The sequence below is a fragment of the Pecten maximus genome, chromosome 5, assembly GCF_902652985.1.
Source record: "Pecten maximus chromosome 5, xPecMax1.1, whole genome shotgun sequence".
NCBI lineage: Eukaryota > Metazoa > Mollusca > Bivalvia > Pectinida > Pectinidae > Pecten > Pecten maximus.
Window position 1 is genome coordinate 11,453,746 of NC_047019.1, and position 17,586 is coordinate 11,471,331.

The window sequence follows — 17,586 nt, forward strand, 5'->3', positions numbered from 1 at the left end:
TAACTATAAATTTGGACTGTAAAATTATGTATTGAACTGTTTTCCGTTCACGTTGTGAACGAGATAAAAAAAACAAAAAAAAAAGCAGCTCAATCCTAAATACCTGTACTTGCGCCATACGTCATCCTATTACAGTCAAGATTATGCTACATGTATTGTCCGTCTATAATAATTTTGTCACGTGACCATAATTGTGATCTCACTATGACAACATAGGCTTGTTTTTCCTAGGAATTTCACAAACTGACGTCAAAGGATTATAATAACTGTCTCACCCAATTAAAATGTAAATATATTGCAATGAATATTTTAGCAAATAGAATAATAATCCCATAGCAATTATAGGACCGTAACAGCATTTGGTAAAACATTCATGGTATTAATATTCAATATGAACGAGGAGAAAATGGTCATAGAGCCATTCAGAATGAAATGAAGTGGCCATGTTAGGTTCCTCCTTACACCAAGTGGACAAAGTTTGCTGCTGTTTTAAAGTAAGACAACTCTTTTTCAAATTATCAGAACTGCCTATGAATTCGTTTTAGTCTTTGTTAGAGCCTATTTTTCCTAACAAATCTACAAAATGTGTTGCTTTACTATCTCATATTATTCCCATGACCTTAGTATAAAGGTCAATGAGATAAGTATGTACCAGGCTATACACAAGTGTATATGTATACTTGTGAAACGGATGTAGTAGACTGTTTGCTATGTTCGAGAGAATGCATGCGTCCGTCGTGCCAAACTTCACCATTCCATGTCCATATTCATTAGGTATTATTTTCTGATGCTGAATGTGTCACTTCTTACGTGGCCACGGGCTGGACTTATTGCTCCATTGAGATATCTCCTACTTCACACCCTCTTCAGTAACATTTAAGACAGAATGGCGTGTGGATGAAGGCTTGCAGGCCGGTCCGACTCTCAATGGTTTGCTGGCACGCGAGAGTAACCCATGGTCCTAAATTCTACAGTCATAACTCGACGCAAAAATTACGTTCAATGTTTATGAGCAACTTCTTGTAGTATTTCATTTCCCCCTTATATTGGAATAGGCATCTTACTGAAGGTGGCTTTTAAAAGAAAATTTTGTAATTATTATTCGCTGTCCGTTTTGTGAAGGATCGATATTTAGAATGTTATAACCAGTATAACAACAACAACAACAACAACAACAACAACAACAACAATGGAAAGTGAAAGAGATTGACAAACATCAGCAACATTTACAACAATGACAACGACAACAACAATAACAGATGCAACAACAATAACAACAACAACAACAATTAAAACCGAAAGAGTTTGAAAAACAACAACCACATTTACAACAATGACAACAGACGTTTAACATCAATGGAACCAACAACAGCAATAACTATAAACATAACCAAATCGAAAACAGAAAACAAATACAATGATATACCAAGAAGACGAAAAGGAAATATATTGTCCTTAGTTGGGGATGGTTGGGTTTTGTTTAACATCTTTGTCGTTGTTACATTTCTTTATTTTTGTTCTACTATCAAAACATGTGTTGCTAAAGCTTTGCGTTTTAACATCAGTGTATAAGAGAGAGACAGACCAAAATGTTTTTAATAACGCATGGAAGTAGGCCTAGCCTTTGTGATCCGCCAGTTGTTTCAGCAGTCTGCTTGCTGGGACTGGAATGGCATATTATATTATTTCGAACGGAAACAGGATATTGGGTATAAAACACAAACGAAAATATTGATCAACTCGACAATGAACGTTGATGTGTCCATGGTGTTTTGTAGGAAATGTTTGGAACATTACCCAACTCCTGATAACAGAATACATTTTTTCTAACTATGCATATTTTATGATTTAATGGTTTGTGAATATTAACATTGACAGCGACATTACTCAAGCTCAATCTAGAATAATACTAAATATTTATATAAATAGTCACTATATATGTTATAGGTTTGCATATCCTTGGCCTAATGGACGTACCTGTACATGTACGTTCGAAATTGTAAGACAATTCACCGTCATTTTGACGCTTTTCTTCACGCGTAAGACACTATGAGGAAATGTCGTTAGAATCAAACACAAAGTAGCTTTAGACTAATCTAGGGATAATTTTGTTCTAGTATCCGTTTGTATGGCTATGCATTAGTTCTTTACAATTTCAGTGAATTTCATCTCTTCTTTATGACAAAATTGAATACTTCGGCTTGTGCTATCTTACTGCGATGGATTTTTAATTGCTTCCGATTTTAATAATTACAAAGTTGACAACAATTAAAATTGAACTGATGAAGAATTAAGCGAGTAATAGTTTTTACAACAGAATCAGATTTCAGTAAATATCTTTATTGACTGAATAAAACGTTAATTAACGTGAACTGTTCATGTAATTTAAACTTCTCTTGACATAATTTCTTTTCTTCTTGACCACACTCTTTTTATCTTAGAAAGGAACATTAACGGTAACAAAGATATTTGATTTATTGTCTTCCAAAACATCAATAGTTTATGAAAATAGATATTGTAACAAGTCTAATGATCACTAGCTTCTTGTTCTTCTTCTTTAGACTAGACGCCTCCAGATGTTCCATAAAATTACCTTGATTTTTTACATGGAAAAACAAAACCACATTCTGTATTTTGTCTCCCTCAGCATGCATGCAAACCGTTTTCCGGAATGTTGTCATACTAAAGCTGACTAAGTGATGACATTTCTGTTGAGATGACATTAAACAGTGTCTCTGAAGTAGTCATATGTTGATCTCTATCATTCCAGTTTAGCTGTTCTAAGGACGAAGATCCGAAACCACCAAACGAGTCTTGTGTTTACACCATTCCGAACGGTTTTCTTTTGGAACTCCTCTGACGTTATCTATCAGACACCAGCCCTAATCAGTCCTTGATCCAACCGTTTTTAGTTTGCACGACATACCTAAAAGCACGTGCTAGCACGTGAAAAGAGGCGGGGAAAGCTGACAAAACATATCAATCTCTTTAACGTTTTCACTTCCAAACAGATCATGCATTTATTGTAGAAAAAAACTTTAAACTAATCATGTCCCTCGATAACTGTGATCAGTTTGGCAGGCCGGAATTTTGCTAATGAGCGGACCAGCTTTGTTTTGCCTTTTCGTTTCTGCTGGCCGAGTTGCTATGCGATAGATTTTAGAGATTTGGATACAAATCCAAACCGTAATTTTCTTGGTTCTAAATTAATAGCTGCCTCAGAGGAAAATTATACGTAATCAGTATCGTAACTTCATTATCTCGCGAGAACGTGACTTTACGTGAATCACACAGATTCGCGTACACGCCTTTTCGAGAAAATCATTGGTTTAGTTTTCCCCTCTTGTCAGGTTGGCATATTACTTTAGAAAAGAATCACAATTCCTTCAATAAATCCTATTATCAACGAAGAAAGTTAGATATTCCATGTTCAATATAATATCCCACATTAAAAGAACATGGACGTATAGACAATGTCAGTACTGGATTTTTCATTTTTGCAAACACGCAAACATTCGGAATATCTCGTCTTTTTACTTACAGTAAAATAGATTCAGACATATATGCATGAAATGCTTTCAATACGACTAGGGTCGTTAAGATCTATTTAAGGAATTTTAAAGGAAGAAAATTGTGAAATAGTTAACAAAACAATTTGTACGGCCGTAACGACTAAACTTCACTCTAGGGATGATATCATGCTCCAGCAATTTAAGTCTAGAAATTCCATTTCCTTCATCTGACGCCAAAAATGTTCTTAAGAGTTTTATTGAAACATAACAATTCTAAACATATTAAGCACCAGGTATAAGCTGACTTTAGAGTAATGACATGGGATTGTATGGAGAACGCTCGAGCTGCATGGTTTTCATGTCAGACGAATATATGTTTGCGCTCTTAAGTGTATTTGAGTTTTTACTTTTTGTGTTCCCAACCAAGCTCTTAATATGATTTGCTCTTCAAATTGGATTCTACGTCCTTATGTCTCAGTTGGCATGGTAAGAATCGCAATAACAATTAAATAGAGATAACCATTGTTTTCAAATCTCCATTGTAATATACAAAAACATTTACGTACAATAAAGACATTTTTTTCGTATAAACTCGTTCATTTTTTCGGCTATAATCCACAGATAAAAGAGAAATTTAAACAATGCTAATGGATTGATAGATTATGAAGCCTTCCCAAAACTAAATAGTCTCCAGATTTTTTGAAATTACTTAATATACGAAAGAAATCACTAACCATGTCGCCTTAATTATATCTGGTACAAACAACATACATGTATATGTAAATAAAATCATGTTCGAGTCAAAATTTATTCTATATTAATAACTGTTAAAATTCAGTGAAACACTGTTTCGTTTTAAGCTTAAGTTTGGTTTTAAACACGATACTGCATACAATATTATTTGACACTAATGATGTCGTAAATTAAATCAATGTGTGTTAATTACCCTAGTTAATCGGGAATCCGGGCAATCGGGAAGTTAATAATGTGGGAAGACATCCGGAGAAAATCCAATTTTTCATTCTTGTTTAATTTGTTATGAGTGATTAAATCAACTTCCAATTGCAAAAGTAAACAATTTTATCTTAGAAAATCTTGTGTCTAGAGTTACACTTCTTTTAAGACACATTCAGATATTACATACATGTTTGTAACAAATACCTTCGCATCGAGTCGACATTTGATATATTGCTTCAATCATGGCGTTAATTGTGAGAAACAACTATTAGTTCTACCTAATTTATTTTCAATATATATCTATTAAACTTTGCCTTCGTATATACTCATATAATATTTCTTTTAAAAAAAAAACGGGACTGTTTAAAGGATATTTATCCAATCAAATTAACAATTTTTTGATATTTGGATATTTACATATATTAAGATTTGTATTTATGATAGGAATAACACATCAATCAAATTTCTATACTGAATTCATTTATATCTATAGATACACATAAAGGTACATTAGGTATAATTAAACTGTATGTTCTGTTAGATATCTGTTAAGACTTGTCTTTCTAGCTATTAAATCTAAATACAAAGTACAAAGGGAGATCATCCAACCGCGAACTGTTGTCGCTAAATGGCATATAAAACCTTAATACCAGAAATCAAATCCCCATAATTATATTGCACTTTTATCAGAAAAAAAAACAAACAAAAATTTCAACATAATTGGTCTGAAGGTTCTTTTCAAGCAAGTGGTTTTCGAATAATGTTATGAATTTGTCATCTAAAAATAAATAAATAAATAAATAAACAATCAAGCAAACATACACATCCTCAATCTTTATTTCAGTTTCTATTTTTTCGCTTTTAAATATTTTTTTTGATACTTAGCACTCAAATCGAATAAATGTGCAAGTAGCAATCTTATTTACGAAGGTATGGTCATGTTTATCACCGACGCTCAATTAATAAATCCTGTTGTCGGTGAAAACAAGTTTACTAATGCTTTAAAAAGCAGAAGGGCGTTTAACCATTTCACATCTGACGTCTATTTGAAATGAAATTAAACAAAGCTTTTCTGCTTCATAACGATGTATATGATAGGTATGTGTTGGTCGTAGTTTTGTATATAGATGGCAGAAAACAAAAATGCGTGAATTCCTAAATTTATTATAAAATCTGAATTTATTACAATTATAAGTAGTTAAAGTCAGCTTTCTCTAGTAATTTGATTTGTAAAGTACACGTCCACTTTAACCAAGATCAACTTTCATTTTTGCAGTAAAAGATTCTCCATAAACATATCAGGTATGGAATTTTCGTGAGAACTCTATGTAACATTATTATTCAAAATTCATACCTTTGTCATCAGCACATGATATACATACAATACAATGCAATAATTGTCATCGTATTGTTATTTATTTCTGATGTATATTTCAGTGTGAGCACCACACCATGAACCACACTGCCCGAAGTGTTAGGATGTATCCCCGAGTTGTCTCCCTTGACAGGTAATTACATAAAATTGTCTTTTAACACCAAAATATATTTCTGAAATCTTTTGTGTCCGGTTTTGATTATATGTAAAAACATTATAGAGCAATCTATATTCAGGTAATAAAGATAAAGGGGCATAACTTTGCAAGGAGAAGCATATTGAACAATTACAAATTGGAATTCACGAAATGTCTTTTTTGATATCTTTCTTTCATATATTAATCATTTTTCACAAAAATTAAAATCATGAGTGACACATGTTTTCGAATTAATTGCATTTGATAGAGATGTTTTATTATTCTATCATTACTTTAATTTCTTTAATACCCCTTCTTTGAAATTCAAAACTTGAACTCTATACTGGTATTTGGAATAAATGAGAAAACATTACGAGGGATGGGGGAGGGGCTGATGTGGGGAAAGGGTGTCTCAAAAGTTGTTGATATTAAAAAGTTGCATTGATGTATGAGGTTTTTCCGCAATCCTTGATGTACTATAAAGAATACATAAGAAAATATAAATAATTATCATAAAAATAAATACGCTGTATAATATTTCAAACATTATTTTAATAGTGTTTCTAGTATAATCTATTCTATGCAACAGTAATATCGGTAATCGACTATTGTCTATACAAATCGACCAGCAACCTCATCGATAACAGGACTTTCTCAAACTATGTAGCGACGAAGTCCAACGAAAGGGGACATAAGGACATGCCAAAACTTTATTTCCGCATTTCCGTTGGTTTGAAGGGGAGATAATCATATGTCTCCTTGTATCATCCGTTGGTTTGAAGGGGAGATAATCATATGTCTCCTTGTATCATCCGTTGGTTTTAAGGGGAGATAATCATATGTCTCCTTGTATCATCCGTTGGTTTTAAGGGGAGATAATCATATGCCTCCTTGTATCATCCGTTGGTTTTAAGGGGAGATAATTACATGTCTCCTTGTATTATCTGTTGGTTTAAAGGGGAGATAATCAGTATGTCTCCTTGTATCATCCGTTTGTTTTAAGGGGAGATAATCACATGTCTCCTTAAATTATTCGTTGGTTTTAAGGGGAGATAATCAAATGTCTCCTTGTAGCATCCGTTGGTTTTCAGGGGAGATAATTATCTGTCTCTTTATATTATTCTTGTGCGGCTTGTATTAAACGACAGCATACATAGCTTATAAAAAGAAGATTTACATAGGTACTGCCAGTGGTCTTATCATTTTTTAACACAATAAAACGTGTTGAAACAGTAAAAAAAAAGTTTTCTCAATTTCCAATTTTGTAGATTGTATCTCAGTTTGAGCGTGAATTACAAAATATTCTCATTAATATATTTATTTAAAGCAATATTGTACAGACATGTATATGTTTTATGTTTTATATAATTACTCCAAAATAAAATGAGGTAATTTGATCAATGCCGCATTCATCGGTATCTGAGCGAGGAACTTCCTGAACCCTAAGATAGTCGCACAATATGGCCACCATCAATCATTACAATTTTAATGACAAAATGTCATTTTTGTTTTCGAAATGGTTTAACAAATAGATAATACCAGAAAACTGAAAATGATATGACTGCTATTTGTCCCCTTTATGCTCCGATTGCTATATAATTATATAACCTTAACTAACGCGCGTTATTCATTTTGTCTGCAATCGTGTGAGAATTATAAAATAACAATTAAACTTTTCAACGAAAGCAGTTTAATGCTTGAATACCTGTATTAATGTTAACTGTATACAGGAAATAACAGCTAACGTCTTGAAATATGTCGAAAAAACATCAGGTGTAAAATGCTTTTGCAAAACACAACCTATTTATTACATATAACTAGAGACTAGACATGTACGACGCCAAAAATATCCTGACCTCTTCCAATTAAGTTCAAAATGGCGTCATCCTTTTCAACGGCAGCTTTATTAGAGAAGGTCTCTCAGAGATTGAGTTTAATAGCCAAACGCCAATCCATCCTTAGCAGCAAGCGGTCAGATGATTGGTATGGCTACAAACACGCCATTTTATTGGTTTTGTGGGATCAACTGTTAGACATCTGTTGGTATTCTACATCTCTGTCAAAGCATTGAAGCATACCTTCAACAAATCCGGTTAGATTGGAACGGGATCACGTGATTGCATCCCTGGCCTAAACTAATCACGGGACCGAAGACCGAAATCCGGAAACAGTCTTTCGCGTTCGCTATTTGGCTAGATCAAATCTATACCTGTCACTTGAAATATATTTCTGAACTCAACTCGAAAGCAAAGATGAGGCATTGAGGTTGTTTTTATTCATTTTGTATTTCAGAATTCTCTCAAATGTGTAAACTGATATTTGGAGATTTATCGAAAAGAAAGATCATTCTGATTACAAAAGGGGAAAAAGAGAAATTATGATTTGGAAGATATTGTCATATTAGCTTGTCAAATCATATCAACATTGACAAATCAAAAACAGAGCGATGATGACAAGCGTGTAGTTGAACGTGATCGATTGTTGGAACAAACATGTCACATTGATAACACCCGGAAGAACTAAACACTCTGAAGACCTAACAATGTAGCACTTGGGATCGAAGATGTCGTCGAGATTGTCCGGGCGCTGTGTTTGTCAGATTGATAACCCTAGGCAATTTTTCAAATGCTTGTTCTTCTTGAATGTTCGAGAATAACTCTTCACTATTAGATCGAGTTGGTCTTTTTAAGATGTTCCGACAACTATGTTATTAAAGATTTTTGTTAAAATAATATGAACAGAATGGAAATCTAAAATTAATAAAGAAGCATTTCGGCTACATGAATTTGTATATCATCTTATGTAAACTAAATTGACTTAAAAATAAAAAATAATTTGTATAATTTCAAGATTCGTAAGCAATTAATAGTTTCACATCAATAAAAATACAAATATAAGATTTTTTTTTTTTTTTTGCAGAAAACGACGTTAACCATGTAGAGCTTTATCATTCCTATGAATCCTTATGCACTTAAGAAACTTTAATTTAAGATTATTGATAATTTTATAAAACATAACAAATACACGTTAAGTGTTTTACAGATGACTGTAACAACCTTGATAAATATAAACGTGGGTCACAAAATCCTAAATTTGTCCACCTAGGCTGATGGGAGTGTCCTATTCTTATTGGGAATCCTACAATGTTACATGTGTATGTATAGGATATGTAGGAATTCAAGGACATTTGTACATACTTACCTACACACGCTATCTACATGTACAACATGTACAGTATGTAGTGCAATGGTTCAAATAGATGTTACATAGTACATTTAGTTCAAATGATGTTAAAAATAAAAATAGTTTAATAAGTGCCTTGTAGAAAATGTTAATCCGGTTATGAAATTCACCTAACGTATAAAGTGCGAGAAGTGTGGTGTAGAAAGTGTAAATCGTGTTATTAATAGATATTATGTAATATGTAAATAGTGTAATAAATACCGTGTCGTAAGTGTCAATTGTGTTATATAATTAATGTAATGTAAAAAGTGTAATAACTGTCGTGACGATAATGTAAATCGTGTAATGTAATATATATTACATGCATGTTATTAGTGTAATAAGTGAAGTGTAAAAAGTGAAAATCGTATTATGCACATCTGATTAACGTGATGTAAATAGTGTAATTAGTACCGTGTAGAAAGTGTAAATCTTGTTAAGTAATAAACGTGTAAATCGTGTAATCAATGCCGCGTAAAAGGTGTAAATCTTGTTATGTAATTACGGTATGTAAAAAGTGTAATTAGTGCCGTGATGAGAGTGTAAATCGTGCTCTTTACGCGTAATTCACGTATTTTTCTTGAAAAAATGGACATACATGTATATTTTTCACCTGCATATCGCAGAACCTATGACTTCTGTATAAATTTTGTCCTCAGTTAAGGGTACATATAGTTATATCTTAAATTATTTTAAACTGAAGTTATTTGATATAAATAATCTGAATCAACAAAGTAAACACTTCATCTCATTTTTTGTTGCAGTATTTTGTGTTGAACACTTTTCATACTTTTCGTACTATCTTTGTTTTAATGTGTTTTTCCTCTACCCGAGGGAGGGACTACTATTCTAATTGGATATTTTTTTCTTCCGTTTAATCAAATTGTGTGTGGCCCGAAATTGTTCATTTAAATTGTTTTAGCTTTTTAAGAAACAGAAATACAATTTACAGTAAGAACCGTTTCTCTTATCTCTAGATAACACAAGTTTTACACGAATTTTAGAAATAAAAATTCACATCATGAATATAAATTAGAAATCTCATCAAGTAAGAAATCTCAATACCAAGTTTGTAAAGATTATACATGTAAATTCAGACAACTTAATATCAGGGGACTGAAACATTAAATGGTACTGGAATCCAATTAATTACAATATAAGTACAAATGTTCATAAAAACAGCGATGTAATCAATGAACATTTTAATTAATTTACACTTAATTTCTCACGCACCAATGTTTGAATCGAAAAAAGAAATATTCTATCTGGAAAAGAGAAACGTGATTTGTTAAAAGTAAGACTATACCGTTACAAAGCATTCAAAGTATTGGGTAGATTTTTTTTGTATCTCAGCGGCTTTTCTTAAGTTTTTTAACGTAATTTCATCTGCATGGAGTTCAAATGCAATTTTAACATCGCCTAGTAAATTTCCTCAATAACGAAATTTCCTTGAAAATCCTTGCGTTGATCTGTCTACTTGATATGTATTTTGTATAAAAGGAAAGCTGAAAGCGGTGTAATCAAATTTCTGGTACATTCCCCTTGTAATTACGCTTCTAATTTACGAGGTAAAACATTAGATTTAAAGCGAATGTTTGAATGGCTCCAATGAAAGGGGCACGTCTCTCCTGCACGAACGAGTCTGAAGAACAGGTATATTCGGTTAGGTAATCAATTTTCGACAAAGGTGGTATCTATCTAACAACTTAAAACATACTGACTTGACGCGTAGTTTTTTTAAACTATTCAGATCCATTCTGAACCACAGAAAATATGTTGAAAATTTGCCAAAGCATAAACTCTGTGAAATTGTATTTTTCGCACGATGACAACATGTAGAAAGTTTGAGATGGGGAATTAATGAGGTGATGGTAGTTGGGGATGGTTTCAGAGATATCTGCATTGACAAATGATAGCAAAGGGCTGGGAGGCGTGGGAGCAGTGACATGTAAGGGAGCGGAAAGGGTAAATAGGAAAACGGTGACTCAAATTAATGTCCTAGATATTTTGTGGACCCACTTCTGTTTAAGCTGAAATAGTAATATGGGATTATAGAAACATTTGGAACCGTGTCCGATGTCTCGGGGCATTTTTGTGGCCCTGCGTAACATTTAGATCATATATAAATATATACATACGTATAACATATCATATTTGTACGATTTTGTATCCATGTATACATTAAAGTTCGCGTGGCCAAATCATGTTTTAGACGATTTATCACCGAGATCTTGTCAATGTATTGGGCTGTTTATCACGGCGACATCGAAACATCCCTTTTTTGGGTACGTGGACTTTGTTACATCAAAAATGTCATAAGAGTTTCTTTAACATAGTTATGCTCTCCGAATATATTGTCTCTGGCACGAATTTATGTTTTGTGTGTGTTTTGTCTGATGTTGTCAATGTTATGTAAAATTTGTATATTATGTATGTATATGATACTGATGAGTCGGAAGACTCCAAGTCAATAAAGAACTTGAAAAATGGTTACAGGTGCATGTTTCTGGCTTGGCGATTATAGGTACCAAAGATCGCGAGTTTCAATACCCGGTCAGGACACAATCTGCCTTCTTTCGGCATTGGTGTATGTATGCTTCAAATTGTTTTTCTTTTTATTACAGACTAGTTGCAGTTCATGTACCGAAAGGGAAGTGCCATTATTTGGATTGTGGATTCACAAAATCCGAACCCATGGGTTGTCGGTCAGAGTTAGAGCTTATATCGGAATATACAAATGGAGTGAAAACAGGAGGATAAAAACCTTCACTTATTGAGAGGTCAAGAATGATGTTGGATTACATCGGGCGGTCACGAATGATGTTGGATTACATTCGAGCGGTCAAGAATGATGTTGGATCACATTCGAGCGACCATGAACAATGTTGGATTACATCGGGCGGTCACGAATACTGTTGGATTACATTCGAGCAGTCAAGAATGATGTTGGATTACATTCGAGCGGTCAAGAATGATGTTGGATTAAAACGAGCGACCACGAATGATGTTGTATTACATCGAGCGGTCACGAATGGTGTTGGGTTACAAACTTCCAAACGGCAGTTGTTACAGAAGCTGTGATGGTTTTAAAACATAAATAAAAACTGTACGTACTTTGGAGATTGAAATATAATCAAGTTATTTACAGTTTTGTGTTAATTGTCGGATAGTCGGCTTCTAAAGTGCCCAAAGATAAGTAACCTTTCTGAGGTTAGTGCTAATTTCAGGATAATCACTCAGTTTGTGTAAAACGCCTGCTCTTACCTTCTTAAAACGGAAGTGACGTCATTAATATACATGCCTCGGTAAACAAAGTGTTCCCATGAACGACGCGAATCGTCAGATCAACTTTTTTATTGACTTGGGTTCCATTTGGAGATATAATTTTTTTTGCATATTATGAGTATGGTTATTTTTACGACTATTGTCAAAATTAAAGGTTAATACAAAGTTTATATTCTTGTCTTTTGTTTTGTTTTTAAAAATAAATCTGTGAAACAATACGATAATTGCTATAAATAGCAGATCGAAAGTTATTTTCATTTCCGACCACAATGTACGCCTTACCTATATTCTTATTTCCGTAATGACACATACTGATAGACTTTTTACTGTGAGGTTGTTAAATTTCACGGGACTAATATTTCGCGGTTGTCCCAGTCGGGTATCAAATTTCGCGCCTTGATACGTTGAAAAAATTCTACAGTAAACTCTTCTGTACTTTACAGTGTATATATCAATATTCACATGGTATTTTTTTTTCGCGTTTCATTTAATGTCGGCGAATACAGCGAAAATAAATACTCGCGAATATTACTAACTCTACAGAAATGTTTGGCTTCAAAAGACACTTTTAATAAGATATCAAACATCTAGCAGTTTTCTCTTCACCATAATCTATTCTGCACTGAACCATATTTATGTGTTTCGTCAGCAGAAATTTAGATATTTTTATCATTTAAATTGTTGAGAAGAGTTAAATATATTTGATATATAGTAAAAGATTGCGCAGCTAAGCAATCATTCCGACACGTTTACTTACATATTACTTGTTCACCGATAAAATACCTAGAAAATATGAAAACGTACATTCATATAATTATCATGTATACAAATTTCTATGGTCTGACATTAGTGACATAAAAACTACCACTCGTGCATATCGGGCAATGACTGTCAGAAAATCATCTCCTGATCTATTAATAAATGTTTTGTTATCAATACAGGCACTTTTTTCTGTAAATTAAGGTTGTCGTCATTTTGAACGAAGATATAAGTGAGATGAAAAAATACTTCGGTTATGAAATACAGAAGAGGCTATTGGATACTCGCAATTCGGTTCAATTGAGCATTTAAATGGATACTTTGTAAGCGTATTTATGTCTTTCTTCTGTTTTATTCCCTCTCATCTCCGATACCGGTCGTCTCCCCCCGATACATTCCCTCTTCACTCCGATATCTTCCCTCTCCACTCCGATATATTCCCTCTCCACTCCGATATCTTCCCTCTCCACTCCGATATATTCCCTCTCCACTCCGATATCTTTCCTCTCCACTCCGATATCTTCCCTCTCCACTCCGATACCGTCCCTCTCGCCTCTGATACCATCCCTCTCCACTATGATACCCCAACTCAGTTTTAGTCCCTCACGACTCTAACATCTTCCATCCCCTATCCGATACTTCTCTTTGCTCTCCGATCCGTCCCACTGCACTCCGATGATTTTCTCTGACTCCGATACAGTCGAATACTTATTGTTCAACTTCACGATACATTCCCTGTCTCCTTTGATAATTCCCTCTCCCATCCAATACCTCCCTTCTCATCCAATACCACCCCCCTATACCTCCCCTTCCCTCCTATACCTGCTCTCTTCATCCGATCCCTTATTTCTATACATTCCCGGCCCGATCTGTAACCTTTATCTCCTCCGATTCATTCCCATTCACCAGGGTTACCTCCCCTTTCCCCTCCTATAATTCCCTCGTTCAACTCACAATGCATTCCCTATTCGCACCGATACCACTACTATCTACTATCTACTCGGATAATTCTTTTCATCTTTGATACTGTGCCTACCCCCCCCCCCCCCCCCCCCCCTCCTCCGATACTTTTCCTCTTTGGAGTGACACTTTCCCTCTCCATTGCGATAAAGTCCTCCTCCACTGTGATAATGTCCTTCTCCACTGTGATAAAGTCCTCCTCCACTGTGATAAAGTCCCTCTCCACTGTGATAAAGTCCTCCTCCACTGTGATAAAGTCCTTCTCCACTGTGATCAAGTCCTCCTCCACTGTGATAAAATCCCTCTCCACTGCGATAAAGTCTCTCTCCACTGTGATAAAGTCTCTCTCCGCTGCGATAAAGTCTCTCTCCACTGTGATAAAGTCTCTCTCCACTGTGATAATGTCCTCCTCCGCTGCGATAAAGTCTCTCTCCACTGCGATAAAGTCTATCTCCACTGTGATAAAGTCCTTCTCCACTGTGATAAAGTCCTTCTCCACTGTGATAAAGTCTCTCTCCACTGTGATAAAGTCCCTCTCCACTGTGATCAAGTCCCTCACCACTGTGATAAAGTCCTCCTCCACTGCGATAAAGTCTCTCTCCACTGTGATAAAGTCTCTCTCCACTGCGATAAAGTCTATCTCCACTGTGATAAAGTCCTTCTCCACTGTGATAAAGTCCTTCTCCACTGTGATAAAGTCTCTCTCCACTGTGATAAAGTCCCTCTCCACTGTGATAAAGTCCCTCTCCACTGTGATAAAGTCCTCCTCCACTGTGATAAAGTCCTTCTCCACTGTGATTAAGTCCTCCTCCACTGTGATAAAATCCCTCTCCACTGCGATAAAGTCTCTCTCCACTGTGATAAAGTCTCTCTCCGCTGCGATAAAGTCTCTCTCCACTGTGATAAAGTCTCTCTCCACTGTGATAATGTCCTCCTCCGCTGCGATAAAGTCTCTCTCCACTGCGATAAAGTCTATCTCCACTGTGATAAAGTCCTTCTCCACTGTGATAAAGTCCTTCTCCACTGTGATAAAGTCTCTCTCCACTGTGATAAAGTCCCTCTCCACTGTGATCAAGTCCCTCACCACTGTGATAAAGTCCTCCTCCACTGCGATAAAGTCTCTCTCCACTGTGATAAAGTCTCTCTCCACTGCGATAAAGTCTATCTCCACTGTGATAAAGTCCTTCTCCACTGTGATAAAGTCCTTCTCCACTGTGATAAAGTCTCTCTCCACTGTGATAAAGTCCCTCTCCACTGTGATAAAGTCTCTCTCCACTGTGATAAAGTCTCTCTCCACTATGATAAAGTCTCTCTCCACTGTGATAAAGTCTCTCTCCACTGTGATAAAGTCTCTCTCCACTGTGATAAAGTCCCTCTCCACTGTGATAAATTCTCTCTCCACTATGATAAAGTCTCTCTCCACTGCGAAAAAGTCTCTCTCCGCTGCGATAAAGTCTCTCTCCGCTGCGATAAAGTCTCTCTCCACTGCGATAAAGTATATCTCCACTGCGATAAAGTCCTTCTCCACTGTGATAAAGTCCTTCTCCACTGTGATAAAGTCCTTCTCCACTGTGATAAAGTCTCTCTCCACTGTGATAAAGTCCCTCACCACTGTGATAAAGTCCTCCTCCACTGCGATAAAGTCTCTCTCCACTGCGATAAAGTCTCTCTCCACTGTGATAAAGTCTCTCTCCACTGCGATAATGTCTATCTCCACTGTGATAATGTCTATCTCCACTGTGATAAAGTCTCTCTCCACTGTGATAAAGTCTCTCTCCACTGTGATAAAGTCTCTCTCCACTGTGATAAAGTCTATCTCCACTGTGATAAAGTCTATCTCCACTGTTATAAAGTCCCTCTCCACTGTGATAAAGTCCTCCTCCACTGTGATAAAGTCTCTATCTCCACTGCGATAAAGTCCTCCTCCACTGTGATAGAGTTTCTATCTCCACTGTGATAAAGTCCCTCTCCACTGCGATAAAGTCCTCCTCCACTGTGATAAAGTCTATCTCCACTGTGATAAAGTCCCTCTCCACTGCGATAAAGTCCTCCTCCACTGTGATAAAGTATCTCTCCACTGTGATAAAGTCTATCTCCACTGTGATAAAATCCCTCTCCATTGCGATAAAGTCCTCCTCCACTGCGATAAAGTCCTCCTCCGCTGTGATAAAGTCCTGCTCCATTGTGATAAAGTCCTCCTCCACTGTGATAAAGTCTCTCTTCACTGCGATGAAGTCCTTCTCCACTGCGACGAAGTCTCTCTTCGCTGCGATAAAGTCCCTCTCAATTGCGATTAAGTTCCATCTCGACTGCGATAAAGTCTCTCTCCATTTCGACAGATTCTCTCTCCACTTTGATACCACCAATCTCCACTACGATATGTTTCTTCTCCACTCCAGTAATTCCCTCTCTCCTCCGATACTATCCCTCTTAACTTTGATAAAGTTCCTCTGCGACCCGATGACAATCCAGTCTTTTTTGATACCTTCTCTCGACACTCCGTTAACTTCTCTTTCCACTTCGATACTCTCTCTCTCCAATTTGAAACCTTTTCTCTCCTCTCCGATACTTTCTCTCTTCACCCCGATACTTTCTCTCTCCACTCTGATAATTTCTCTCTCAACTCCGATAATTTCTCTCTCAACTCCGATACTTTCTCTCTCCACTCCGATACTTTCTGTCTCCACTCCGATACTTTCTCTATCCACTCCGATACTTTCTCTCTCCACTCCGATACTTTCTGTCTCTATACCAATACTTTCTCTTTCCCCTCCGATACTTCCTCTCTCCACTCCGATACTTTCTCTCTCCACTCCGATACTTTCTCTCTTCACTCCGATACTTTCTTTCTCCACTCCGATACTTCCTCTCTCCACTCCTATACTTTCTCTCTCCACTCCGATACTTTCTCTCTCCACTCCGATACTTTCTCTCTCCACTCCGATACTTTCTCCCTCCATTCCGATACTTTCTCTCTCCACTCCGATACTTTCTCTCTCCACTCCGATACTTTCTCTCTCCACTCCTATACTTTCTCTCTCCACTCCGATACCTTCTCTCTCCACTCCGATACTTTCTCCCTCCATTCCGATACTTTCTCTCTCCACTCCGATACTTTCCCCTCTCCACTCCGATACTTTCTCTTTCCACTCCGATACTTTCTCTCTCAACTCCGATACTTTCTCTTTCCACTCCGATACTTTCTCTCTCCACTCCGATACTTTCTCTCTCCACTCCGATACTTTCTCTTTCCTCTCCGATACTTTCTCTCTCCACTCCGATACTTTCTCTCTCCACTCCGATACTTTCTCTCTCCACTCCGATACTTTCTCTCTCCACTCCGATACCTTCTCTTTCTACTCTGATATATTCTCCACACC

The 17,586-nt window shown here is 36.0% G+C and overlaps 2 protein-coding genes across 7 annotated transcripts in view; one reads left to right on the top strand and one right to left on the bottom strand.

The window, feature by feature from the left end:
* LOC117327146 overlaps positions 1-12,657 on the top strand; it is a 162,104-nt gene extending 149,447 nt beyond the window's left edge. For 4 of the 6 annotated variants that reach the window (XR_004532584.1, XR_004532583.1, XR_004532585.1 and 1 more), the window contains 2 exons: positions 5,907-5,977; positions 11,827-12,657. Coding sequence is in view for 3 of the 6 variants with exons in the window: in XM_033883995.1 (XP_033739886.1) it covers positions 5,907-5,977; positions 11,827-11,962 (207 nt within the window). In the remaining 3 variants the exon portion in view is untranslated. Of the gene's footprint in view, positions 1-5,906; positions 5,978-11,414; positions 11,488-11,826 lie in introns of all 6 variants that reach the window. The other 2 variants (XM_033883997.1, XM_033883998.1) reach the window with 2 other exon arrangements.
* Positions 12,658-16,578: 3,921 nt separating this feature from the next.
* LOC117326783 lies at positions 16,579-17,292 on the bottom strand. Its single transcript, XM_033883504.1, has one exon. The coding sequence runs from the start codon at positions 17,290-17,292 to the stop codon at positions 16,579-16,581; it is 714 nt and encodes a 237-aa protein (XP_033739395.1).
* Positions 17,293-17,586: the final 294 nt, after the last annotated feature.

What these genes read in the sequence shown, in the direction of transcription:
- LOC117326783 (XM_033883504.1), bottom strand. Translation starts at nt 17,292, where the DNA reads ATGGAGGGAGAAAGTATCGGAGTGGAGAGAGAAGGTATCGGAGTGGAG.